At 64.8% G+C, this 22,741-nt stretch overlaps 9 protein-coding genes across 9 annotated transcripts; 4 read left to right on the forward strand and 5 right to left on the reverse strand.

Moving 5' to 3' along the window:
- Positions 1-838: 838 nt before the first annotated feature.
- EMIHUDRAFT_59740 (hypothetical protein) lies at positions 839-1,126 on the forward strand (the record flags this gene model as incomplete). The annotated part of the gene is made up of 1 exon (XM_005760072.1): positions 839-1,126. A coding segment is annotated over one exon (288 nt), but the record flags the coding sequence as incomplete, so codon positions are not given.
- Positions 1,127-1,315: 189 nt separating this feature from the next.
- Positions 1,316-2,649, forward strand: EMIHUDRAFT_438498 (hypothetical protein). Its single transcript, XM_005760073.1, has 2 exons — positions 1,316-1,990; positions 2,129-2,649. The coding sequence occupies exons 1-2, from the start codon at positions 1,322-1,324 to the stop codon at positions 2,495-2,497; spliced, it is 1,038 nt and encodes a 345-aa protein (XP_005760130.1). The 5' UTR covers positions 1,316-1,321; the 3' UTR covers positions 2,498-2,649.
- Positions 2,650-3,706: 1,057 nt separating this feature from the next.
- EMIHUDRAFT_218226 (hypothetical protein) lies at positions 3,707-4,219 on the reverse strand (the record flags this gene model as incomplete). Its single annotated transcript, XM_005760074.1, has 2 exons — positions 3,707-4,101; positions 4,213-4,219. 2 exons carry the CDS (start codon positions 4,217-4,219, stop codon positions 3,707-3,709), a joined length of 402 nt encoding a protein of 133 aa, XP_005760131.1.
- Positions 4,220-4,444: 225 nt separating this feature from the next.
- Positions 4,445-4,612, forward strand: EMIHUDRAFT_60835 (hypothetical protein; the record flags this gene model as incomplete). The annotated part of the gene is made up of 1 exon (XM_005760075.1): positions 4,445-4,612. A coding segment is annotated over one exon (168 nt), but the record flags the coding sequence as incomplete, so codon positions are not given.
- Positions 4,613-7,333: 2,721 nt separating this feature from the next.
- On the forward strand, positions 7,334-8,196 carry EMIHUDRAFT_218228 (hypothetical protein; the record flags this gene model as incomplete). The annotated part of the gene is made up of 3 exons (XM_005760076.1): positions 7,334-7,368; positions 7,615-7,749; positions 7,827-8,196. 3 exons carry the CDS (start codon positions 7,334-7,336, stop codon positions 8,194-8,196), a joined length of 540 nt encoding a protein of 179 aa, XP_005760133.1.
- Positions 8,197-10,184: 1,988 nt separating this feature from the next.
- EMIHUDRAFT_68429 (ABC transporter protein) lies at positions 10,185-12,137 on the reverse strand (the record flags this gene model as incomplete). Its single annotated transcript, XM_005760077.1, has 5 exons — positions 10,185-10,538; positions 10,630-11,503; positions 11,560-11,817; positions 11,910-11,957; positions 12,040-12,137. Coding segments are annotated over 5 exons (1,632 nt in total), but the record flags the coding sequence as incomplete, so codon positions are not given.
- Positions 12,138-16,771: 4,634 nt separating this feature from the next.
- On the reverse strand, positions 16,772-17,713 carry EMIHUDRAFT_453282 (hypothetical protein; the record flags this gene model as incomplete). The annotated part of the gene is made up of 2 exons (XM_005760078.1): positions 16,933-17,713; positions 16,772-16,858 (listed from the first exon to the last, which is right to left on the reverse strand). Exons 1-2 carry the CDS (start codon positions 17,398-17,400, stop codon positions 16,772-16,774), a joined length of 555 nt encoding a protein of 184 aa, XP_005760135.1. The 5' UTR covers positions 17,401-17,713.
- On the reverse strand, positions 17,696-18,675 carry EMIHUDRAFT_438500 (hypothetical protein). The gene is made up of 3 exons (XM_005760079.1): positions 18,469-18,675; positions 18,273-18,379; positions 17,696-18,205 (listed from the first exon to the last, which is right to left on the reverse strand). Exons 1-3 carry the CDS (start codon positions 18,629-18,631, stop codon positions 17,735-17,737), a joined length of 741 nt encoding a protein of 246 aa, XP_005760136.1. The 5' UTR covers positions 18,632-18,675; the 3' UTR covers positions 17,696-17,734.
- A 1,886-nt stretch (positions 18,676-20,561) lies between these two features.
- On the reverse strand, positions 20,562-21,726 carry EMIHUDRAFT_453284 (hypothetical protein; the record flags this gene model as incomplete). Its single annotated transcript, XM_005760080.1, has 5 exons — positions 20,562-20,649; positions 20,902-21,011; positions 21,081-21,109; positions 21,216-21,495; positions 21,577-21,726. 5 exons carry the CDS (start codon positions 21,724-21,726, stop codon positions 20,562-20,564), a joined length of 657 nt encoding a protein of 218 aa, XP_005760137.1.
- Between the last annotated feature and the right edge of the window lie 1,015 nt (positions 21,727-22,741).

Genomic DNA, 22,741 nt, shown 5'->3' on the forward strand with positions numbered 1-22,741 from the left:
CTGTTTTTTTATTCACCGCTCTTTATACTCGTTTATTCACGAGGCGACCCCAGGGGAACCTGGTCTAGGTTTCCTAGTGGCGTGCTGTGAATAATCAGCGAAGAAGACGCCTGTTTTTTATTGTTTTTTTCGTGAATGTTGTTTTTTTCGTGGTTTGTTGTTGTCAAATCAAGGCACATTACTCCGTCACGCGAGAGAGATTTTTAGCAATACCAAACAACTCTAACACTCACACGTAATTTGGTTTTGTTTGGTTTTGTTGTCACGCGAGAGTGGCCGTTAAGTTTTTCTCTTTTTTTGAGGCCTAGTCAACAGAGACTGACCCTCGCTATCGCAGTCTCTGCGGGCGGCTACAACGGTGTACACTACCTCAACTCGGTGCAGCGGTTCTCGGATGCCGCCACCGAGTGCGCTCCAGGTTCCACGGCTTCGGAGAGAGCTGGGTCTTGCGCGCTCTGTCCCGCAGGGCTCTCCTCAGAGAGGGGGAGCGAGGCGTGCTACGAATGCCCCATCGCGAGTTTCACCAAGAGCCCTGGCCAAGAATGTATTCCGTGTTCTCATCCCCTCAGTAGTAGCGAGACTAACCCTCGCTACCGCCATGCGGCCCTTCTTGCTGCTCCTCGTCGCCACCGCGTCTGCATACCGCGCTGCGCTCTCTCCGCGCCAAGCGTCCACGGTCTCTGGCTGCGCTGCGCCCGCCTGTGCCGCGCCCGCTGCACTGCCGACGGCGCGTTGCCACCTGCTCCTGCGCGGCGGCGGCGGCGGCTCTCCGCTTCTGGTCCGGCTCGTCGAGCGCCTCGCCTCCACCATCGAGACGGCGCTGCCAGCGAGCACCATCCTCGCGATCGCCATCGCCCTGGAGATTGGCGCGACTACCTGCATGAAGTTAGCCGCGCTCGGCTCGGGCCGCTGGCTCGTCGGCGTCGGGCTCGGCTACACGCTCTGCTTCTCCATCTTCCCGCTCGCCCTCAAACGCCTGCCCCTCTCTCTGGCCTATGCAGTGTGGTCTGGCGTCGGCACCGCCGCCGCGGCCATCATCGGCAACGCCTGCTTCGGCGAGGTGCTTGGGCGCAGGCAGGTGGCCTCGATCGGCCTCATCGTGGCCGGAGTGGTGGGGCTCAACACGTAGAGATCTAGCGGCCGTCACTCGCCGCACGGCAAGGAGGGTTAGGCTTGCAGCCGACCTTTGGAACTTCCTTGGCCTAATCGGGCCTTCGAGCTTCGGCTTGGTCCCTGCCGAGGTCGATTTTATCACTTCCTCTCCACGCCGGCCGGGCCGAGATTTTTTTCACTCCTGTTTGCCACGCGCGCGACACGGATCATGACCTCCATCGGCACCCACAGCGGCGCGTTCCAGGCCGACGAGGCGCTGGGCGTCTGGTTGCTCCGCAGGCTGCCGCAGTACAAGAGCGCGTCGCTCACCCGCTCTCGCGACCCGGACGTGCTCAAGCCGCTCACCATCGTGATCGACGTCGCCGGGCTGTACGACCACGATCAGCTGCGCTACGACCACCACCAGCGCGGCTTCTTCGAGACCTTCGACGGCGAGAACAAGGCCGCCAGGGACGGCGGCCGGCCCGACGTCACCGGCCCAGATTCCGCGACGGGCGTCTTCAAGACCAAGCTCTCGGCGTCGGGGCTCGTGTACAAGCACTACGGCCGCGAGATCCTGTACGCGCTGCATCCCACCCTCCGCAGCAGCCCGGACGCGCTCGAGTGGGTCTACACCAAGATGTACCGCGACTTTATGGAGGGGCTCGACGCCAACGACAACGGGATCGAGATTGCGGACCAGGTGAGGTACAAGGACGGCACCTCGCTGCCGATGCGCGTCGCCAGGCTCAACTCAAGGTGGAACGAGCCGGCTGGCTCTGGCCCGACGGAGACGGAGCGCTTCGAGCAGGCCTCTGCGCTGTGCGGCTCCGAGTTTGGCGCGGCGCTCGAGTACATTGTCGAGTGCGAGCTGCCGGCGCGGTCGCTCGTCGAGGAGGCGCGCGCCGCGCTAGAAGACCGCCGGCGCCCCATCGCCCCTTCCCCACGTGCGCCTCGGCGCCGGGTGCCCGCCTCGCGCCGCGCCCAGCCCATGCCCATCCCACCCACCCCACCCCGCCCGCCTCTCGCGGAGCAGGCGCTGCAGGCGCGGCACTCGGTCCACCCCTGCGGCGAGGTGCTCTGCCTCAGCTCGGGCGGCTGCCCGTGGAAGACGCACCTGTACGAGCTCGAGCGCTCGCTCGGCGTCGAGCCGCTGGTCAAGTTTGTGCTCTACCCTGACACGGCGGGCATGTGGCGCGTGCAGGCGGTGACGGTCGAGGGCACCGCCTTCACCAACCGGCTCGGCCTGCTCGAGCCGTGGCGGGGTGTGCGGGACGCGGAGCTGGCTGCGAAGTGCGGCATCCCGGGCGCAAAGTTTGTGCACGCGTCCGGCTTCATCGGCGGGCACGAGACGAACGAAGGGGCGCTGCAAATGGCGCTCAAAACGATCGAGTCCTCCCGGTAAAGCTGAAGAGCGACGCGGCCGCCACACCGGTCACGCGGACGGTGCACGGTAGCCGTACTCTCTTTTCTGACGATAGTCTCTACTTTTATCTGTGCCGGCGGTGTCAGCTATATAGAGAAAGCAGTACCAGTATCTGGTATGTGGTATCTCTACGTTCTCGGCACTCGGCGTCTCGGCCGTCTCGGCACTCGTGATGTCCCCTTTGCGATCGTCGGCGCGCAAACTGGCCCCGATGGATTGCGAGGTCCCGAGGACGGCCGCAGTCCGTCAACGGGGATCAATGGAGATTCGGACAGCACTTTCTTTGTTCGAGGGAAGAAATGCTCTGCTCGCTTTTCTGCCAGTGCCCGAGACGACGAGACAGTGAGATCGCGACCGAGCTCAAGAAAGAATCTCCGAGCTCCGGCCCATCCCCATACCCTCGGGCACTTGCCTGCGCCCTCACGCGCTAGCCCGCCCTGCCCCGCAAGATCTCACTCCATCCCGGCCTGCGGCATACATGCACCTCGGCACCCCCTTGCACGGAATCTGAGCGTGAGGGAATCTGCTGAGGGAGGGTGTATAGCATCGTCGGCTCAGTGATGGGTACAGTGGGTTGCGGGCATTAAGAAAGCGTCGCATTAAGAAACCACGCCGAGCGATTTCTGCAAAAATCTAAGAAACCACGGCGCGCCGCAGGCGCGGCTCCGAGAAAAGGCCAGACACGAGTGTGAACGGGAGCTCCCAGCTCGTCAAATGAAAATTTCTCTTCGCCTGCGCGGCGCGCGCACTTGGCATTTTGCAAGTCTGCGGTGTTCTGAGTGAGCGGTGTGGATGGAGGCGTGTGCGTCTTGAGCAAGGCTAGGGTGGACCATTAACAGGGGGGTTTCCAAAACTGCCTCATAACAGTTTCAAAACTGCCTGGTAGATATCTGGTTGGGTTTTTGGGCAGGGCGGTATCTGGCTGGTAACTGCCAGATACTTACTCGCGTGTCCCCGTGCCGTGAGCACCGCAGCCTACTGTCTGAATACGCGGAGCGAAGAAAATTTTATACGGAATACGTCGCTTTTGGGAAAGTTTTTGGAATACGTTGGAATACCTACGTATTCCACCTCCCCCCCCTCACTCACAGGTACACACGTACACTCGTACACTCGTACACTCGTACAGTCGTACACGCATGCAAGTACTCCTCAAATTCTGTGCGCAAGAGCCGGCGGCTCCTGTCCCTATTCTATGCAGAGCACCCAGCCGGGGCGGCCGCCGTAGTCCTCGGCCCAAACGTAGCCGTTTCCGTTCACTAGGGGTGGTGCGTTTTCGGCCGCAACCTCCTCGGTCATGCCTTCGGTGTCGCAGTGGTCGGTGGTGGTCCCACCGTCGGTCGTCAAGCCGAGCGCGACGCGCTCCTTGTGAGCCGCAAGCCATGCTGCAATTGATGCGTCGGCTCGCGCACTTGCTGCGTCCTGGCGCTTGTTGAAGTCTGCCGCCGCCTTCTGCCACTGCCGCTGCCGCAGCGCCCGCAGCCGCTGCACGGTCTCGTTGGTCAGCAGCGTCTTCGACTGGCGGTCCTCAATCACGTCGGCCTGCACACGCAAGTACCAAGCAGCCGCAGCCGCTTGAGGGCCTGTCATGCTTGCGCCAACTGACCAGCTGTCGCTCGCGGTCGAAGGAAAAACACAAGAAAAAAGAGGGAGCTGAATACCATTCTAGAGCTGTTTGGGAATACGTGGAATACGTACCATTCTAGAGCTGTTTTGGAATACGTGGAATACGTATTCAGACAGTAGGCACCGCAGACGTAACTGTGAACCCAAACCTCGGGTTAACCTCGCACCTTTCGGGGAAGCGTCATGGGGAAGCGTGGTCCTGCCCCGAAGAAGCCGCCGCCGCCGCCGAAGCCAAAGCCGCAGGGCACGGGCGGCAAAAAGCGCACGCCGACGAGCGCCTTCGACCCGGCGGCCGGCAAGGACGTCTACGAGCCGGAGAGAATCATCGCGCAGCGCCTCGCGAAAGGTGGCATCACGCAGTACAACGTGAAGTGGGCCGGCTTCGAGAATAAGGACAACACGTGGGAGCCCATCGAGCATCTCGCCGGCTGCGAGGATATGATCGCGGAGTTCAAGGAGCGCGAGAAGACGCGCATCTCGCAGCTCGAAGCCGCCGCAGAGGCGAAGCGCAAGGAGAAGGAGGATGCGGCTGCGAAGGCGGCAGCGGATGCTGCTGAGGCGGCGGCGGCGGCTCGTGTGGCAGCAGCTGAGGCGGGGCAGCGGCGCTCGCCGCGCAAGCAGGCTGAAACGGCCGCGGCGGAGGTGACCGAGGTGCCCCCTGCAGCCGTCAAGCAGGAGGGCTCCAAGCGCACGGCGCCAGTATGGACTGCCTTCGACACGACGGGGGCGCCTGCGGGTAAGGCGTGCTGCAAGCTGTGGAAGGACAACAAGGAGGAGAACGGCGTGTGCGGGACGCCCATCTCGATTGCCGGCGGGCCGACGGCGATGTGGAACCACGTGATGTTCAAGCACCCCGAGGACTACATCCGCCTGAAGCCAGCAGGCGAGCCGCTTAATGTGAAGGTGGACCCGCAGTCGAAGATGAATGCGCTGCCGGCAGCGCATCGCGACGCCATCCACAAGGCGCACGCGCGCTGGCTTTGCAAGCGCAAGCGCCCGCTCTCGCTGCCCGAGGACGAGGAGTACCACGATGTGTGGCACGTCGCGATGCGCGGCGCGTACACGCCGCCCGACCACAAGATCATCATGTCGAACGTGCTCATCCTCTCAGGCGAGGGCAAGAAGAAGCTGTTTGACATCAACACGTCGCTGCGCGCCGAGGGCATCAAGCCGGCGATGGCCGGCGATATCTGGTCCGACCGCGGCGTCTCGCTGCTCGGCCTCTGCGAGTACTACATGAGCGCCGAGTGGACCATCGAGCAGCTCGTGCTCGCGGCGACGCCGTTCTCCGAGCGGCACACGGGCGAGGCGATCGACGAGAAGACGCGCTCCGCGTGCGTCGCCGCCGGCCTCTCGAGCGACGTCTTCTCGACCGTCTTCTTCCCCGTCTCCGACAATGCGTCCAACATGAAGAACGGCTGGTCGGGCTTCGGCCGCGGGCCGTGCTGCGTGCACACGGGCCAGCTCTCGGTGCACGTCTTCCTCGGTCACGAGGCGATCAAGCCGACGCGCGACAAGGAGCACGGCATCGTCGCCCACTTCTCGCACGCGACGGGCGTCGACGGCCTCGGTGCGCTGCACGGATGCCAGCGCGAGTGCAACCTGCCCGAGCACCACCCCGTCAAGGACAACGACACGCGCTGGAGCTCGGGCCACGACCAGATGGAGTTCTTCCGCGTGCAGCAGCGTGCCGTGCAGCTCTATGACGTCAACCACGCGCGCAAGGCGGGCCACGCGTACCGCCAGCACCAGATGGGTCTGGAGGACTGGCGCATCAACCAGGAGAGCGTCGCGGTGCTGCAGCCGATCGCGGACTGGACGCAGCACATGCAGGGCACGAAGTATCCCACGCTGCCGCTCGTGCTGCCGACGGTCTACGGCCTGATCGACGGGATGGCGCCCGAGACCGCACTCACACTCGACTTCCCTGGCGCGCACGCGTACGACCTCGAGCCCGAGGAGATGCACCAGGGCGTGCTCTCGGCGCGCACGGCGATGCACGGCGACTGGGTCTCGCGCTGGATCACCAACCTGCCCGACGAGACGAAGCGCACGTACGCCATCGCCACCCTCCTCCACCCGTGCTTCAAGTCGTACGACTTCATCGACGAGTACGCCTTCGTCCCCTCGAGCGACAAGTCGTGGGCGCTGCGCGAGCTGCGCACGGAGTGGTCGACGGTGTGGAAGCCGCGGCCCAAGCCCACACCCGTGGTCGCCGATGGCGCGCCTGGTGGCAGCGGCGAGCCGATGCCGGCCGCGCCCGCGCCCGCGCCCGCGCCCGCGCCCGCGCCCGCGCCCGCGCCCGCGCCCGCGCCCGCGGAGCCACCGGCGGAGCCGCCGACGAAGAAGCGGAAGGTGAGCCTTGGCAACCTGCTCGGCAAGGTCAAGAAGGAGAAGAAGGACGACAAGCCAACGCCGGAGATCGACGAGCTCGAGCAGTACCTGGCCGACCCTGAGGAGCCGGACATCGAGGTGGACGTGCTCGCGTGGTGGAAGGCGAAGGAGACCAAGTGGCCGGCACTCGCGAAGATGGTCAAGCAGTACTTCGCTGCACCCGCCTCCTCCGCCGGCGTCGAGCGCGTCTTCTCCGCGGCGGGCAAGATGCACGGCGACCTGCAGAAGTCGGCCAAGGACTCGACGCTCGAGCACTCGCTCTTCGCCGCGTTCAACACGGAGTGAGAGAGAGCTGCATGTGGTTGGTAATGGGCTGTTATCTGGTATAAGGTGGTGTTTTGGTGGCAACCAGATAGTGTTAACTCATTCAAAACCACCAGTTAGTGCCTGTTAACTAGTTATCTTGTTATCTGGTTCATCCCCACCCTAGCCTTGGTCTTGAGTCGGTGGCAGACTGGCTGGCGGCATCGGATCCGGGACCGCAGCTCACCTCTTCCGACTATCCGGGGCCGGCTCTGACCTTTGACCCACCTTGATTGAGTGCCCCGGCCGAAGTTAAGAAACCACGGCGTGGGGTGGGTGAGGGGTGTGGAAAGGCTTAGAAACGGCGGCGTGCCGCGCAATCCTGTTTTCTTAATGCCCGCAACCCACTGTATCCCTTGCACCGCGCGTCCTAGCACCTAGGTGATCTTCAGGAATCTCAAGAGAGGGGCGCTAAATTACCTGTGTTAGTGCCAGTGCGCGCCAGTCCCGTGCCCATTAAAAAAGAAAGACAGAACCGACAAACCACGAGGGATGGGGGAGGAGGGCAGGGCCCCGTGCCCAGTGTCGTGCGAGGACACGCTTTGAAATTCTCTTTTTGTGTACCTGTGTTAGTGCCAGTGCGCGCCAGTACCGTGCCCAGTGTTGTCCGAGGGTTCGTTAGTAAAATTCTCTTTTTTCTGACACTGGTACCAGGCGCTGCTCTCTCGGGCGGCGTTTGCTCGCTCAGTGTGGGGTTCTCATGCACAGGTTCGCGCCCGGCCCGCTGCGGCCGTTAGGCGCCCGCTCACAGCCACCGGCGCCCCGTCCTGTAGCTTTTGGCAGCGGCTGAATGCGCTCTTCTTCTACACGCTCTCGTGTCTGGGCGCTTTTGCCTTCTTGGCAGCTGCGACGACATACTTCCACGAGGCCGAGCCCCGGGTCTCCCTGCAGCTGGAGCGAATCATGCTGTGAGCGCACGTCCCGCGTCCCATGACACGCGCGGCGCGGCGCTTGCCGACGCCGCTGCACCGCCACCCCATCGTAGGAGGAGGATTCAGAGCGCCGGTCACGACCAAGCGATCCTGAGTCTGGCGATCGACGCGGACCTGCGCTCGGTCTTCAACTGGAACGTCAAGCAGCTGTTCGTGTACGTCACCGCCGAGTACGAGACCCAGGCGAACGTCCTCAACCAGGTCGTCGTCTGGGACTCCGTCATCTCGGAGCCCGAGCAGGCGCACATCAAATCGGACCTGGTGGTGAACAAGTACTCGCTCACCGACCAGGGCTTCGGCCTCCGAGACAACGAGGTCAAGCTCGTCCTCAACTGGAACACAGTGCCGGCGACGGGCTTGCTGACCCTCTCGCACGCGTTTGACCAGATCCACACCTTCCAGGTCCCCGCGACCTATGCCTAGTTTCGCCGCTTGCCCTCTAGGCGTGGGGGTATTTTTTCTTTTAACCTGAAACCGGGGCCGGCGGTTCTCGCTTCTTTCGGTCATGTCGGACGACGACTCGTCGTCGGCCGAGTCGTGGGACTCTGGCTCTCAGCACTCTGGGTCAGGTGCGCCGGGCAGCAGCGCAGACCTGCTCTGCGGCTCTCAACGCGTTGCTGTGCTTCTCGTGCTTGGTGGAGCCAGCCCGTCGACACTCGGCGCTTCCGCTCGCCGCACCCTCTCGCGCAAGGTCCTCTCACGCCTCTCTCTCTGCGGTCTGCGGCTCTCGGAGACTTCCGAGACCGTGGCGCTCAGCACGGCGTGCTGGGCGAGCGAGACGCAATCGGCCGCTCCGAGCGGCGGCGGCGGCGGGGAGTGCAGTGCTGCTTGTTGGGAGGACGGGCCTGCAGCGCTCGCCGAATGGCTTGCCGTCTGCCGCTCGTGGGTCGCAAGTAGCAGCAGCCGCAACCAGCGGCACGCCACAGCGGTGCGAGGCGCCCTCGAGTCGGCTCTGGCGGCCCTTACGGCGGCAGCGGGGGGCGAGGCGCCGCTCGTTATGGTGGCGCTCGGCCCCGCCTCGGTGCCAGCGCTCTTTCACATCGAAGCGATGCAGCGCGCGGCGGCAGCGGCGACGAACACGGGTGGCAGCGGCCGAACAGACTGCGGTGCTCGTGCCTCTGGCGAGGGTGGCAGCTATCGCAGTGAAGCCCGGGAGGAGAGGATCTCGTCGGCGCTCGAACGCGGTGAGACGATTGCAGCCGTCTACACGCTCGGCTGTCCCTTGCCGCTGCACGCTGCCACTGCGAGTGGCGCCTCCCCCGCCGCCTCTGCCGCCGGCGCTGCAGCGCCTTCGGTGCCGTCGATCGCGGTGCCGTCTCCGGCCTTGCTGTTGCGCCGGCCACAGCTGGGGGAGAAGCCGCCCTCGCTGAGGGGGCTGGACCCTGGCCTCGGCTGGACAAACTTGTACCACGCCGGAGACCCGCTCGGGTACCCTCTCGCGCCGGTGCTGCCGCGAAAGGCGGCCGTGCAGGACAGGCTAGTCCGGCTGCGTCCCGTGCACGCCACAGCCGAGGGGCGCTGGGGCGGGAGCGCAACGTACCTCTCGCGCGCCGCGTCTCGCTCCGTCGCCTCGCCGCTGGCCCACGCGCTCGTGCAGCTGTGGCTCGCGACCAACCCGGACGTGGCCGCTGCGCTCGACCTGTCGCCCTTGCATGCTCATCGCGAGCATCGCTCTCGCGCACGCGGTGTCCTGACAAAGCACGCCGCAGCGGCTTCGGCAGCGGCCGCTCGCACGCGCTCTCGCCTCAACTCGGTGGCCACCCACTACGCCTCCTCGCTCGTCGAAAGGTCTGCGACGATGGGGAGGGAAGCTTCGGTGGGACGCAAGCCTGGCGCTGTGGCGGTGGCGGGCGCTGCGGCAGGTGCGGAGAGGGTCGCCGCTGGCGCCGTTTCCGCCGCACGCTTGGCCGGCTCTGCTACCGCCCGCTCCTTCGCGAACATGAAGCCGCGACAGGGCAAGGACAAGGTTTGAGACGGCGGCGCGCGACGGTTGCCGCCGCGTGAATGCTACTGAGCATTGCGTGTGGAAGCGTGTGACGTTATTTCGCGTTTGGGGACCCCGCGCACAGTCCCGCACACATCCCGGGTGCGCACGCACGTCCCTGCCGCCCGCTGCAGTTTCTCGTTTTCTCAAACGCCAGAGTCGCAGAGTCTCACAGAGGGTGTGACCGACGACTCGACAGTGTCGATCGGGACAGTTTTCGCCACGCCCCACGCTCGCTCCGCCGAGATGTGAGAATACTGCGACACGCATGAAGACGACGCGCGCGCACGGTAGAGGGTTGGCAGGAGCAGCGGTCTCGACGAACGCGACGCGAAAACCCACCCCAAAACGCGAGGAGGCCGCCACTGTCTCCCAGCGCCGACGTTCCCACGGCTGCCTTACGACTGTACAGATCGCGACGCGCCGCTCACTGCACGCCTCCTCCCGCGCCCATGCCAATCGACTTGGCCTGCTGCGCCATCTGCTTGCGCAGATGGTTCTTGTACGAGTTGATGTCGCCCTTCCACGGAGTGATCTTCTTGTCCTCGCACACCCAGATGACGTCCGCCACCTGGTCGAGCAGCTTGAAGTCGTGCGAGACGAGCACCACGCCGCCGTTGAACTTCTTGATCGCAAGCGCGAGCGAGTCGATCATGTCCATGTCGAGCGGGTTGGTAGGCTCGTCGAGCAGCAGCATATGCGGGTTGCGCAGCGACATCAGGCAAAAGACGAGGCGCGCGCGGTAGCCAGGCGAGAGCGTAGAGATGAGCGAGGTCTGCGCCTGTGCGGGGCGTGGATGGAAGGGGGTGGGTATAGGTGCACGTAGCGGTGGTGGGAAGGGGCGTGCGGCGGCGCGGTGCCTTGCCGGTGACGCCGAAGATGCCGAGCTTGCTTCGCCAGTCCTGCACCTCCATCTTCTTCTTGCCCTCTGCGGTGACGAGCCCGTCGGGGTACTTTTCCAACATGAAATCGAGCGGCGTCTTGTTGAGGTCGAGCACGTCCTCCGAGTGCTGGTTGTACCTGCCGATCCGGAGGTGCGGGTTGCGGCGGATCTCGCCCTCGGAGGGCTCGATGTCGAGCGTCATCAGCTTGAGGAGCGTGGACTTGCCCGCGCCGTTCGGGCCGACGAGGGCGATGCGGCTGTCGCAGTCGATCCCAAAGTCGAGGTTGGTGTACAGGTAGTCCTCGACCTTGCCCGAGTAGGAGAAGGAGACGTTCTGGAAGGCCATGACCGGCGGCGGGATCTTTTCCGACGACGGGAAGCCGAAGCGGAAGACGGGGTCGTCGACCGGCTTTGTGGTGAGGCCCGCCTCGACCATCTTGTCGATGATCTTCTGCTTGGACTGCGCCTGCTTGACCAGGTTGGAGTAGGTGCCGCACGAGGAGATGAACTCCTTGAGGTGCTTGATGTCCTCCTGCTCCTTCTCGTACCGCTTGAGCTGGTTCACCTCCGCCTCGCGCCGCGTGCGCACGTACGAGTCGTAGTTGCCTCCGTACAGGTCGAGCGTCTGCCGCACGGTCAGATGGTAGATCTTGGACGCGACGCCGTTGAGGAAGTCGGCCGAGTGGGACGTGAAGAGCAGGATCGAGTCCCACTTGGCGAGGTAGTCCTCGAGCCACACGCACGCGCCCAAGTCCAGGTGGTTGGTGGGCTCGTCCAGCACGAGCACCATCGGCTTGACGAAGAGCGCCTGCGCCAGCGCCACCCGCATGCGCCACCCGCCCGACATGTCCTTGGTCGCGCGCCTATTCGCAGCCGGTGCGGTGAAGAGGCTCCGCTCACGCCCCGCCACCCGCCCCACGTCTGCATAGCCGCGCGCTTCATCATCGCCTGCGAGAAGCCGAGGCCGAAGAGGAGCTCCCCCGCGCGCTTCTCGAAGGTGCTCGGGTCCATCCGCTCAAGCTTGTCGTAGATCGCCTCAAGCCGCGGGTCCTCGGGCCCCACCGTCGACATGATCTCCTCCTCGAGCGCCTCGAGCCTCTCCTTCTCCTCGCGCACCGTGTCGATGACAGTGTCGACGGCGGAACGGTCGGTCGGCTCGGCCTCGTGGTCCAGGAACCTGCACCGCGACGTCACCCGGGAGATGAGTGGCGGGCGGCACGGGCGGGCGGGCGGCGCGGGCGGGCGGCGCGGCGGCGCGGCGAGGCGCACCAGATGTCCATCCACTCTGGGATCGGAACCAGCCGCGACGCAACGCACCTGCGGGGGAGAGGGGGCGCCGCAGTGGGAGCGAGCCGCGGCGGCGCCGAAGAAGCCGGGGAGCGCGGCGCGGCGGCGTCACTTGAGCATCGTGCTCTTGCCCGACCCGTTCTGCGCGATGAGGCCGTAGCGGTGCCCCCACGTCAGCTCGAGCGTCTGATCCTCAAACAGCTGCTTGCCTACGGACGCCCTCGGGGACCCGTCTGCAGGCGCAGGGCGGACCTGAGCGGCAGGTCGGCCGCCGCGCGCCGAAGAGCGAGATCGAGAAGGAGTCGATCTTGATGTCGCGCGAGTCCTTGCGCGACGTCAGGTTCGCAGTCACGACGGCGAGCTCGTGCGTGCCCTTGTCGAGCGCGCCCTCGTCCTCCGCCGCATCCTTCTTGCCCTTCTTGCCCTTCTTGGCCTTGTCGCCAATCTCAAGCTCCGACATCTCCTCCTCCACCACCTCGCCCCGCTCCGCCGCCTACAGCTCGCACAGGCGGTGACCGCCGCCGCAAGCCATGTGGCGCCTCCCTCGCCGCCGCCCCGAGGACGCCTCTGCCGCCTTGCGCGCCGCCTTCTTCGCGGCAATCTCGGCCTTCTTGGCCTCGGCGGCCGCCTTCTTCTCCTCCTTAGTCATCTTCTTCTCTGTATGTCGGGGGCGGGGGTGCGACGGGTGAGCGCACAGAGTCGCCCTACTAGAATTGCATCCTCGTGGCTCTCGTGTGCGCTCAGCGCTGTCGACGCGCCGCCCGCGTTAAGGAGTCCGTCCGCCGACGCCGCTCCAAGGGCCAAGAGCCCGCGCAGCACGCTCCAGACAGTTCGCGGGAATGCCGCTGCTGCGGCGGCTGCGGCGGCTGCGGCGGCTGCGGCGGCTGCAGCGGCTGCGGCGGCTGCGGCGGCTGCGGCGGCTGCGGCGGCTGCGGCGGCTGCGGCGGCTGCGGCGGCTGCGGCGGCTGCAGCTGCGGCTGCAGCGACGGCCGGCGGCGCGCACCGAATAGCGTCGCTTCGCCCTTGTCGAGGCCTCCGCCGACGCCCATTCCCGACTTCTCCATACGCTCGCGCTGCTCGTCGGTCATCTCCGAGTCGAGCTCCTTGCTCATGGCAAAGGCGGCCTGCTTGGCAAGCCGCTCCTTCTTCGGCATGGTTGGGTGTGCCTGCGGCGGAAGCACAGGGTGTCGGTGCTGAGACGACGACTTGCCACACGCTGCTGCTGGTGAGGCAAGGTGGCCGAAGAAACGGCGCACGGGACCGCCGAGGGGAGAACGGCGAGCGGGGGAGTACACCTTGCGAGAGCAGTTGGCGAGCGTCGGCTGCGCGGGCGCGTGCTCGCCGGGAAGCTTGGAGAACCATTTTTTTATTTCCTGAGAAGTGAAAATCGAGATCGGAGTAGAGAGACTAGCCGGTGAGCGGTGTACCCCCCCCCCCCCGGCGAAGCTTCGACCACGATTTTTTATTTCCTGTGGTGAAAAAGAATTTCACGGAGTCGGGGCGGGTGCTAGTCGGTTCACGGTTCACGGTTCGGCCCGACGCTGCCCCGCCTGGTTCGTTCACTGGTTCGCGGTTCGCCCTTATGTCCTGTGCCTCGGTTCGAGTTCACGGTTCAGAGTTCATGGTCGGTTCGAGGGTGAAGACCACTGAACTAGTTCATTTGGAGCACTTGGAGTGCAGTCATCAACCTCACATCCAGGGCCATGAACCAAGCTTCCTTTCACACCTCTTACACACCGACACAGTTCGCGAACCACAGTTCGCGAATCACCCGTGAACCGAGACCCAGAAATTCGAAGGAAAAGACGAGATGATGGGCTACCTGTGCCTCTGCCCGCCGGCCGTCTGTCGCCGCTCAGCCCTAACATACAGTTGCCGCCCACGCTCCTCCGACGCCGATAACTTACGGATTTTACGTTCGAACTCATATCGCGCTTGTTCACAGGAGAACGACAAGTACAGTTCCGGACGGGCATTAAGAACGCACAGGTTCTTCGCCCAGCCTCAGGTTCTTAGCTAAGTCGGCGGTCCGTCGGGGGCCGAGCCTCAGGTTCTTAACCGGGTGGATGGTTTTTTAAACCGTTTCGGCTTCGATTAAAAATCAATAAATGGGTCTTAAAACAGTTTGGAAGTTTGGAACAGTAAGTTCGCGCATGGCGTGACAAGAGAGTCATTCGCTGCCGTGAGCTGCCCCTGCGGCTGCGGCCGCGGGGGCAGGGGCGCCGGCTGCAGGCGTTGGCCCAGCCTCAGGTTCTTAGGGAGTTCTTAGGGATCCGGCCGAAATATGAGCCTCAGGTTCTTAACGTTAGAGGTTCTTAATGCCCGTCCGGAACTGTACGACTTCGATCCTCAAGAGGACCTCATCGACCAGCTTCACCTGGACATGGGACGGATTTACGCGACCTTGAGAAGCAGCCACGGTTTGGCTTCCTCCCGGCGATGGCGAGTCTTTCGGCGCCCTCATGGCCGAGTCTTTCTGCGCCAAGCAGTGGTGCACCGCGTCACCGCCTCAGTCTCAACGCGGAGGAGTACTCGATGGTGGTGATTCTCCGCATGAACCGCGCCTTCATTGGAGTACATGCGCAAGCACGAGAAGGACTATGAGCCCCGGCAAGTAGAACGAGGCACGGTCGCTCTCCGACATGAGGCGCGTTGCACTTGCCAGTGCGGCCCTGGTAATCTGCCCTGAAGAACTTTTAGCGACCGGGTAAGCTGAAACGCGAATTGTGGGAGAGACTGGGTAAACTGATTTGTCAGTTTTTTGATGAAATTACTGCTGAGCAGGAAAATCGTTGCCGGGTAATCTGGACGAGAAACTTGGTCGACCGGGTAATCTGCCCTGATAAATTTTAGCGACCGGGTAAGCTGAAACATGAATTGTGGGAGACTGGGTAAACTGGTTTCACGGAAATCGCGCTAAGCAGGAAAATATCGTTGGCCGGGTACTTTGCGAGGCGAATCTCAAAAACATAGGTGTGATTTGGCCTTCTTTGTCGTTGTTTATTTTTTAGCAATACCAAACAAATTCAAATCATTCACACATCATTTCTTTGTTGTTTTGTTTGAGAGAGATTTTTTAGAATTTTTGAAACCCAACCAACCAGAAATCACGACTCTCGCCGACGCCGTGATTTGGGCTCGGCAGCTTGTGTGTGTGTGTGTGTGTGTGTGTGTGTGTGTGTGTGTGTGTGTGTGTGTGTGTGTGTGTGTGTGTGTGTGTGTGTGTGTGTGTGTGTGTGTGTGTGTGTGTGTGTGTGTGTGTGTGTGTGTGTGTGTGTGTGTGTGTGTGTGTGTGTGTGTGTGTGTGTGTGTGTGTGTGTGTGTGTGTGTGTGTGTGTGTGTCGTCGTGGTTTCGTATCAAGAATACTCACTCACTCACTCTCACTCACGGGCCGGCCGGCAGCTTGTCAGCCCTCACTCAGCCGAAGCTGGGGGCCCGGTCCCGGTCTTGCCTGTTTGTTTGTGCCATCCATGCATGGCTGGCAGGCACTGCTCAACTCTCTCCCGCAGCCCGCACATAAAGAAAGAAAGAAAGAACACAGACAACGCAAGGGAGGGATGGGATGGGTGGGAGGACGGCACGCCGCCACCAACCTTGGATTTTAAGGAGAGAAGTGCGGTGCTAGCCGTCGGCCACCCTCGGGCGTCTACCTCTTCCTATCTCTGTTCGCACATAATCCACATGTGCAATTTTCATTTTTTCTTTCAGCTTCATGGACACTAAAAGCACACCCCCCGGCTGGATCTCTCATGCAGCTCACGAGGCTCGTGGCTGCCCTCGGCCTCCTCGCGGCCACATCCGCCTTCTCGCTCGCTCCCGCGCGGCCGGCGCGTGCGCTGCTCTCTCCGGCCGCCTCTGCTGCCGTCCAGCCTTCTATGTTCTTTGGTGCCAAGGCTGCGGCACCCAAGGCACGCCTATTGCGCTGCACAAACGCGTGCCACCCAGCCTTTACCCTGCACCCTCCCTCCGCATCAGAAGCCGCTGAAGAAGCCGGTGAGGCCGGTCAAGAAGGCCGTGAAGAAGCCGCCCTCCGTCTCGCCGGTCAAGAAGGTTCGCATTGCCCACCCTCACTCCGCAGAAGCGGCTGCACCGTCGCCACCACCTCATTTCCCCAGCTCGCGGCCTGACTCACTAGTGCGGCACCGTGCCCAACCTACCCACCTCACTGGTAGCGCCACTGTGCCTCCGGCCCCGCCAGCCTGTCAAGAAGCCGGTCAAGAGGGTCGTGGCGAAGAAGCCCGTCGCCAAGAAGCCCGTCGCCAAGAAGGCGCCGCCAAAGAGGGCGCCGGTGCGCAAGCCCGTGGCCAAGAACGCGCCCGTTCGCAAGCCCGTCGCACGCAAGCCCGTTTCTCGCAAGCCGACCGGCGCCACCCGCGGCGCTCGCTCGGGAGAGGGCGCCCAGCTCTTCGCAGCTCTGCCGGGCCAGGTTGCGGGCAGCGTCGGCGGCTTCCTCGGCAGCTCAAAGGCCCCGACGGCGGGCACCAACCCGCTGCTGGTGATCGGCGGCGTCGGCTTCTGGGCGATCGTCGCTCTCAAGCTCATCCTCGGAGCCAACAGCGGCTATGCGTAAACGCCAGCGCCGGCCGGCCCCAGGCGAGGTGCTGCTCGGTGTCGCTTCGAGTCCGTCTCGGGGAGAAGAACAGAGAAGACACAGCGATTTCTGTCCACACACATGCCAAGAAGCCGGAGTGTGTCTCTGGACGCTCTCCTTGCTGCCCGGGCCTTTATTTGCATCGCTGATATACAACAGCAAAAAAGCGCGTCGTGTCTCCGCTCGCGCGGGCGCCGCCGCCGGGCGGGGCCAAGATCCCATCTCATCTCAGAGTTTGACCGTTTTATTTATTTATTCATTGGACAGGGCCAAGGGGCACATACGCGAAAAGATAGATGGCACGACGCAGCTCCACTCCGACGCCCCGAGCCCGGGCACCTGCAAGCAGGTAGATAGAGATGCCTTCTAAAGCCCGCGCGACAACGAAGGCAGCCGGCCGTGCCGGACTGGACATCAAAACGGTCGCAGAAAAATAAAACCAGGCAAAATTCGTCATTTCCCCCAGTTCCGTGCCAGAGTACAATCTTCCCACGCCACGCAACCCCAGTGCTCGGTTTGGACCTCGGCAACGTCGGCAAATTGGCCATGCAGGAGCTCGCGGCCGCCACGATCCAGCGAGCTGCGAGGGGCAAATTGGCCATGCAGGAGCTCGCGGCCGCCACGATCCAGCGAGCTGCGAGGCGAATCCCGCAAAGCGAGTGCTCAATCTGCCTCGGGCCCTGCGACAAGCTCATCACGTGGCCAAGCGTGCCAGGCCCTGGCGCCGCCGCCGCCTGCAAGCACGGGTTTTGCCGACGCTGCCTCACTGCGTGGCTCCGAGCAACCAAAGAGCCCAGGTGCCCAATCTGTCGGGCGCCGGCGTCCAGCCACATTACCCAGAATGTTGCACGCCGCGCGCCGGGAGACATCCTCTCTCTCATCCTGCCGCCCGCGTATACTTACCAGGAGGAAGACGCGCGCGAGCCTCGCAGTACAACGCTGCCGTCAGGCTTTGGGTCACTGGACCTCCCGGAGCTAGCATGGAAAGCTATCTCGCGCGGCGTACAGCGCAGACTGAAGCGGCGCTCGCACCGCCCGTAAACACACGCTGCGCCCCGCTCTGGCACTATCATTCTGTTTTCGGGCTCGGCCCGCAGCGCGGCCGCGGCGACTCGCCGGGTCGCGGCGCACCCCTCTACCTGCCATGTGTGTATGTATCGCCGGCCTTTATCTATGTTAAAAGAGGTGCGTTTTACCGGTGCCGTTAAGTATCTGTCATACACGGCTCAAGGGCGCCGGGGCCACCACGGCCAGGTCACGCTCGACCGCCTCCTCGCCGCCCGCCTCGTCCGCGACCGCGTGCTTGCTGCTGCTGTTCTTGTCGGGCGCCTCGGCACTCGCTGCCTCAGCACTCGCTGCCGCCCCTCCGGCCTCCGAGGCGGGCTCGGAGTAAGGCACCGACGACGTGGTCAGCTGCTCCGAGAGGGCGACCTCGTCGGGCCTCGAGCCGCGGCTGCGAAACACAACCTCGGCCAGGGTGCGGGTGGAGGCGGTGCCGCGCGTGGAGGCAGGGCGGGAGACGTTGCGCTCGGTGATGCGCCGCGACCGGTCCTCGTTCAGCACCGCGACCTGCGCCTTGAGCCGCGCGAGCCGCTCGCCGCGGATGGGGTAGGCAAAGCCGAGAAGCGTGAGGAGGGCGAGCACGACGGGGCCAAAGACCAGGAAGGAGAGCTCGATGGCGGTCACCTGCGACGGCGGCCGCTAGGGTGGGGCAGGGGAGGGCGGCGAGGGCGGGAGGCGCGCGGGCGCGCGCCGCGGAGGCGGGCTGCTCGGAGGGGCACTGCTTCGGGTCGAAGCCCGCCCAGCCGTAGGAGGCGAGGATCAGCGCGACGACGACCTCGGAGAGGTGCTGGCAGACGCCTGCGAGAGGTTTTGGGGGGGGGGGGGGGGAGGGGGTCAGGGGGGCTCGGCGTCGCCTCGCGAGGGGCGGGCCGGCGGCGTCTGCTTGCCGTTACAGGCGTAGAACATCCCCTCCCGCCTCAGCCCGCGCCGCTCGACGCCGTCTTCGTCGATCGCCCACCCCATCAGCATGTGCGAGATGATGTCGTTCGGGCTCTGCGTCACGCCGAGCACGGCGCCCGCGGCGGCGGCGGTGGCGGTGAGCTTGCTCATCTGCGGGCCGCCCTCCGCGTTGCCCTCTGCTTTCAGCAGGAGGAAGAAGAGGACCACCAGCCCCGCCTCGATCGCGCGCAAGACGGAGTAGACGGACGCCGGGTGCGCGCGCTGGAGGAGCCACAAATAGAGGGGCAGCGAGAGGACGCGCGTCGCGATGACGGGCAGCATCATGGCGCCCATCAGAAAGCCGACCTGCGGCGAGGGCCGGGCGGCGTGTCGGCCGCGAGGGAGGGCGGGCGGGGCGAGCGGGGCGGCGGGGCGGGTGGGGCGAGCGGGGCGGCGGGGCGGGCGGGGCGGGCGGGCGAGCGGGGCGGCGGGGCGGCCGCCTGCGCCACGTCGATGCCGACGACGTAGACGAGATAGAGCGAGATGTTGGTGAGGAGGTGCGACATGTAGCACTGCGAGAGGAACATGATGGCGGCGTAGACGCGGAACGAGTGCAGGCGGAAGGTTGCCCGGAGCGAGGCGCAGAGCGAGAGCGGCGCCTGCCCGCCCGCCTCCTCGAGCGAGATTGGCGTGCGGCGCGCCGGCGCGACGGCGAGGAAGGCGCACGTCCCCATGAGCGCGATGAGGCCGGCGACGAGGCCGAAGCGCCAAAACTCGGTGCCGACCCCGCTCGGCTCGCCCGTTTCCGGGTCGAGGCCGCACGCGTCGGCGCGCAGCTTCAGCGCCTCGCTGAGCAGGCCGTCCGCAGACGCGTTGGCGGCGGCGGCGCACTGGGCGACGTAGTCGGGTGCAAAGGCGTCGGTGGCGAGCACCCACGGGGCGGCGGCCCACGGGGCGGAGGGAGGACTCTCGGCCGGTGAGAGCGGCGGAGGCGGCGGCGGCGGCGACCGGGCGCGATAGTCGTGCACGCCAAATAGGTCGGGGGCATCACGGTAGCACACGCAGGGGAGGCTGTCGTGCTCGTCGGGCTGTGGGCAGCCGGAGGCGGGGATGCAGCACGTCTCTGTCGTGTCGGGCGTGTAGGAGAAGGCGATCACCGGCAGCACCGCCGAGACGAGCTGCGAGACGGTCAGGAACGGCACCTGGCGCGCGATCGCACGCTTGCGCGACGCGCCCGTGGTGAAGAGCTCCTGGATCGAGGCGAGGTAGGCCTGCATCTGGGCGGTCACGCCGTTGACGAGCAGAAAGTACGACCCCGCGTACCACGCAACCAGCGCGCCCTCCTCGTGCGAGGGCGGCACCCAGATGGCGGCGGTGCCCGCTATGGCGAGCGGCGTGCCGAGCAGGATCCACGGCGCCCTGCGGCCCCACGCCTCGGCGGGCGAGAAGAGGGAGAGGCGGTTGAGCACGCCGGCGTCCGCCCAGCGCGCGATGAAGGGCCCGTTCAGCGCGTTCCACCACCCCATCACAATGTTGACGATGGAGAGCGGCTGCACGCCGACGCCAAAGTGGATGACGTAGAGCGTGTTGCGCAGTGCCGAAAAGATGAAGACGGGAGACCACACGCCAATGGACGCCGCGGCGAACGACCAGCGAAGCAGCGCAGAGAGCTCCGGCCCCTCGGTCTCCGCCTCGCATTCTTCCGGCGCCGAAGCGCGGCTGCCTCGTCGCCTGGACGCGGTGTGCATATGCATCTGCTATGAGGCGCCCGGCGGTATTGCGGCGGACGGGCCGGGCCCGCGCTCGCGCGGACCGCGCCGCAGGGACGGCTTCACCAACAAGGTGGGCGGCCAAACGCAATAAAGAATTTGAAGCCGCTCGCACAACACTGGGCACGGGACTGGCTCGCACTAGCACTAACGCAATAAAGAAAAATGAGGCCTTGCGCGGTTCGCTGGGTGCGCTTCTTAGCTCCCCGGCCCTGGATGTGAGGTTGCCGACTGCACTCCAAGTGCTCCTTTCGCTTGCTCATAACTACTCTTCTTCCACTTCTGCCTTCTCCAGGACGACTCCCGCCCTCTCCGTCTCTCTAATCGTTCTCTCAGGGCGGCGTCCCGGAGCGCAGCGGCTGCGTGCCGGTCGCATCCGGCGCCGCCTGGCGCAGCAGCGGCAGCCGTGCATCGCTCTCGCTGGAGCCGGCGCCGCGCGACTTGCCGGAGCGCGAGCTTTCGGCGATGGACGGCAGCGGCGACGGAGAGCAGCTGCCGCCCCCCGCCGAAGGGGCTGCCGCCGGCGGCAGCGGCGACGGGCTCACGTGGATCGCGCTCGCCGTGGCGCTGCCGCCGCAGCTGCTGCTGCCGCCGCGCGGGAGGCCAGGCGAGAGCGGCGGCGGTGGCGACGCCCCCTGGTCGTGCGGCGGCCCGCCTCCCGGCGGCGCAGACGCCGCCTCGCCAAAGCCCGCCTCGAGGCGCGAGACGTCGACGTGCTCGGCGCCTGCAAAGAGCCGCACGTCGCCCTGCACCATGTGCTCCTGAGGGATGCGGAAGAGCGCCTACGCGCGCGCACCCGCGCGCGGTCAGCCGGCGCGCCAGACGGCGACCGCGGCTCTCCGGAGGACAACCTTCATCTGCTGGTGCTTGCGCACGAGCCCTGGCGGAGCGGCGCGGCGACGGGTGCGCGGAGGAGGGGGAGGAGGGGGCGTGGGCGGCGACGGCGCCGGCCCGGCGTGGGAGGGCGGGCGAGGGCGGTGCGCGACCTAGGAGCAGCGCGAGGAAGATGCCGCTGACAAAGGTGGCGGCGACGCCCATCTTGATCCACGACATGGTGATGGCGGCGACGACGAGCGAGAGCAGCGAGAGGCCATACGTCACAAAGATGGAGTGGCGCTGCTTCATCATCACCGCCACCGCGCGCTCGACCGAGCCGGTCGGCCCCTGCAGCGCGAGCCGGTGCCCGTACACCGTCGCAAAGCTGGCGACGCACACCGTGTAGAGGGCGAGGGCCATGGTGAGCGACGCAGAGCCGTAGTAGACCGTCTCCATCCAACGCAGCTCCGCCTTCCACCGCCCGCCCGGCGCGAGGGCGGCGCGCATGTCGTCCGAGATTTCGAGCTCGACGAGCGAGTCAAACGCAAAGCCGGCGACGATCGACGCCTGAGTCGCAATGTTGGAGTAGCGCTCGACGTAGTAGTCGAGCTCCTTCTGTCGCAGCGCGAGCGCGTTCTGTTTGAGCGCGGCCACCAGCCGGTCCTTATCGGCAGCCAACATGCTTTCCCAAGGGTGGACGGAAGTGGTTCGACGACGAGTTCGACGACGAGAGCACAGCCGGCACAACAGGTCAACAGGACTCCGCCCTAGGTGTTGAATACAAATACATGAATTCACAGAGAGGTCTCCCAGGAGCCTGAATACTGTATTCAAAAAGGCGCGCAGCGCCGCCGGAACACATACGGAATACATGCGGCGCGGAGCGCCGCTAGCTAGTTGTGCAGGCGCGGAGCGCGCGGAAGCGCGCGGAAGCCGCAGCGAGCGCGCGGCGCGGAGAGCGCGCGGAGCGCGCTAGCGCGCGCGGAGCGCGGGCAGAGGGCGGCCACTAGACCATCAGGTCCTCCTCTTGTCCGAGTTGTTCTCGTCCGAGTCCGAGTCGCAGCGCTCGACGCGCGGAAATTCTTTTTTCTTGAATACAAGGGTTGTATTCATGAATTCAAGATTTCTGGCCTTGAATACGTATTTTCCTGAATTTTTCTGCGCTCCGCGAGGTATTCAACACCTAGGGACTCCGCGGTCGACGAATCGTCGAACTGACTTCTTTCTTTTCTGTGAGAGAGGCTTTAAGAATTCTTTCTTTCATAAGCGCCCCCCCCCCCCCTCGCACAGCCGCCGGCTGCTTGTTGCTCAGGGTTCCAACTTTTTCCGGGGTATGGTATGGTACGCTCGGCCAACCCACCTCGAGACCATACCCGCCGCCTCTTGGAAGACCTGCTTGGGGTATGGGGTAGGGCTAAGCCTTGGGCGGTCAGGACCATACCCCCCCCCCCCCCCTTTGGGCCGCCCGAGAGTACCATACCATACCCCGGAAAAATTGGAACCCAGCTCCCAGCGCACAGAGCACCGGGACGCGGTCGGGCGATCTGAGGCCCAACTAGGCGTATGCATTGCCCATCCAGGGCTATCACCTGGACCTATCAACAGGCGCATGCGGCGCCGTGCTCAGGAGCTGCTGCTCCAACGCCGGAGATTTGTCTTTTTTTGCAGGCGACGAGCGACGAGGCTCCTCTGTCAC

Source organism: Emiliania huxleyi (assembly GCF_000372725.1).
Source record: "Emiliania huxleyi CCMP1516 unplaced genomic scaffold EMIHUscaffold_78, whole genome shotgun sequence".
Taxonomy (NCBI): Eukaryota; Haptophyta; order Isochrysidales; family Noelaerhabdaceae; genus Emiliania; species Emiliania huxleyi.

Coding starts and splice junctions, on each gene's coding strand:
- EMIHUDRAFT_438498 (XM_005760073.1), top strand. CDS start 1,322: ATGACCTCCATCGGCACCCACAGCGGCGCGTTCCAGGCCGACGAGGCG. Junction 1,991..2,128: donor CGCGGTCGCTCGTCGAGGAG/GCGCGCGCCGCG, acceptor CTCGCGGAGCAG/GCGCTGCAGGCGCGGCACTC.
- EMIHUDRAFT_438500 (XM_005760079.1), bottom strand. CDS start 18,631: ATGAGCAAGCTCACCGCCACCGCCGCCGCCGCGGGCGCCGTGCTCGGC. Junction 18,380..18,468: donor GATGTTCTACGCCTGTAACG/GCAAGCAGACGC, acceptor AACCTCTCGCAG/GCGTCTGCCAGCACCTCTCC. Junction 18,206..18,272: donor CCGAGCAGCCCGCCTCCGCG/GCGCGCGCCCGC, acceptor CCGCCGTCGCAG/GTGACCGCCATCGAGCTCTC.